General features: G+C 39.7%; 1 protein-coding gene across 1 annotated transcript; it reads left to right on the top strand.

Moving 5' to 3' along the window:
* Positions 1-1,177: 1,177 nt before the first annotated feature.
* Positions 1,178-2,192, top strand: LOC103521900 (cytosolic carboxypeptidase 1-like; the record flags this gene model as incomplete). Its single annotated transcript, XM_008487004.1, has 2 exons — positions 1,178-1,342; positions 2,047-2,192. Coding segments are annotated over 2 exons (311 nt in total), but the record flags the coding sequence as incomplete, so codon positions are not given.
* Positions 2,193-2,505: the final 313 nt, after the last annotated feature.

Genomic DNA, 2,505 nt, shown 5'->3' with positions numbered 1-2,505 from the left:
CGAAAAAGACAGCGGAGAAAGAAAATGAGAAGAATAAAAGGACGAAAAAGAAGCCAAAGGAGAGGAAGAATAAGAAGAAGGAGAAAAATAAGAAAGAAAATACCGTCAAAAGATAAGATGTTTTTAAAGAGGTTTGATGCTACTGTAACAAGGGCTGTCTTTTCGTCCTGAAATCGAAGGGGGAAAGAAAGAGGACAAGCCTATCTTGCCTGGTAGGAGACAGAAAGCTTGATTATTTGATCAAGTAGGTATAGCGTACTGGAATCTTGATCGTCTGTAGTCACCTTGAAATTGAAGCTTAAAGTTTTTTACGACAAAATCATGTGCAACTCGAGAGAGCTTTCTGGCGCTTTCTCTCTCCTCCCTCCTTCTTCCTCTTCCTCTCCCTCTCCCTCCCTCTCTCCCTTTTTCCCCTCTTCTTTTCTCTCCCAGACTTTTTCCTTCTTCTCTTTCTCTAACTCTCTCACTCGCTTCGCATTGTTCTTCCTTTTCTTTGTTTCTGGTTTTCCATTTCCCGGATTTACACCTTTTCGTTTCTCTCTCTCCTAATCTCTCCCTCTCTGCTCTCTCTCCTTCTCCCTCTCTCTCCCCTCTCCTTCTCTCTCTCTCTTTATATTGACACGTGACACCATAGGGCATTGTTCTTCCTTTTCTTTGTTTCTGGTTTTCCATTTCCCGGATTTACACCTTTTCGTTTCTCTCTCTCCTAATCTCTCCCTCTCTCTCTCTCCTTCTCTCTCTCTCTCTCTCTCCCTCTCTCTCCCCTCTCCTTCTCTCTCTCTCTCTTTATATTGACACGTGACACCATAGTTATTCTCTCGTTGAGCGAAAATCTGAAAATGTTGTTAGTAATTGAATTGATTAAGAAGAAGGAGAAAAATAAAATATTTTATTTATTTTTATACTTTGAAAAACATGACGAACATGACATCTAGCGGAGAAATTACAAAATAATTTTGTATTTGATGCTAATCGAGAGTCGCTTCCGGAATTTAAGACGCGGCGTTCACTCGAAGAGATACACCAGGAGGGGAAGTGAAATGCAAAACACGCGTTCATTTCGCGTTGGGTTCGCATCATAACCGCGTCGGAATGAAAAACATAGCTAAATTATCTACCTAAAATAAAATCCTATATATTTTATAGGGTCAAACAAAATCCTGTCCTCTTCTTACAGGGTCTGATCGAATTCTGCACGCGTGTTCTCAAGAAGACCCCGTATTTTTACTGTGACTTCCACGGACATTCTCTCAAGAAGAACATTTTCCTGTATGGTTGTTCCAGTCAAGAATCGTGGCTATCTAGTGATAAATGTCGAGTAGAGAATCAAGTAGAATTCAGAGTAAGTTTGTTTAATAGAATAGAATTGAAAATTAAATGAAAAGAATACTAGAATTAAAAGAAAAGAGATTTTTTGAAATAGATTTGACAGAGGGAACTGTAACTGCTATGGTCTTATCGTTCCGAAAGCGAAGAGAGAACTTTGAACTTTAACTTTATTGACAACAATATAAATAAACAATAAATGCACCTCCAAAGCTTAAACAAAGCCTAAGAAGAAAGACAGGATAGGAGAAAGCCAGCCGTTCCAAGAACGAACCTTATCCATTCAGGATAAAATCCGCTTCTGACGGGAATCGAACCCACGACCTAGCGCTTACAAGGTAGACGTGATACCCTCAGAAAGAGAGAAAGAATTAGTGAAATCGAGAAAATAGTTGTTATTGACTGTCCAAGTGTTGGGAGATTTAGGGCCGAATGCACAGTCGTTCCTAAATGATGAAGGTTTCCTTTTTCCTTAAGATTTCCTATTTCCTTAAGGTATCCATTTTCCTATGTTGTTTATTTTTTTCTGCTTTAATACTAATGGCGTCTGTTTGTCATAGGCCACTTTCGATTTTTCACCTATCAATTTGTTCAAAAAAGATTTTTCTGATACTAACAACTTCATTTTATGACTATTTTTTGGGGGCTCAGTTTCTCAGTTCACACAAAAAAATAGGAAGCAATGTGCACTCACTTTTTCATCTCCCCTTGTTTCCTCAGATGCTATCCCGTCTTCTGGAGCAATGCGCCCTGTCGTTCGACCCCAAATCCTCGCACTACAAGATCGAGCGAAGCAAAGAGTCCACGGCTAGGATTACGATTTGGCGCGAGTATGGAGTAGTGAGAAGTTATACGATGGAATCGAGGTTTAGCAGCAAAGTGGAAGAGCAAACTGATGAAAGCATGACAAATTTAAACAAGTTAAGAACAAATTCTGATTTATAGAGGTTAGAACCTAATTTTAAAGTTAAAAAACGCGTCCCGAATTTTTTCTGGGACAAAAACGGAAATTCGGGACAAAACGCCCCAAAGTGAAAAACTGAACGGGACGCCGGGACACCCCCTGAAATTCGGGACTGTCCCGGCCAATTCGGGACGTTTGGCAAGCCTAGCTAAGACTAACCCTCTTTTTTTTATATATAATAATAGTGCTTATTTATACTGCTCGCATAGGACTGA

The sequence above is a fragment of the Diaphorina citri genome, unplaced genomic scaffold (assembly GCF_000475195.1).
Source record: "Diaphorina citri unplaced genomic scaffold, Diaci psyllid genome assembly version 1.1 scaffold6240, whole genome shotgun sequence".
Lineage (NCBI taxonomy): Eukaryota > Metazoa > Arthropoda > Insecta > Hemiptera > Psyllidae > Diaphorina > Diaphorina citri.
Note: the sequence above shows the minus strand (reverse complement) of the source record. Positions and strands in the feature narration are given on the sequence as shown.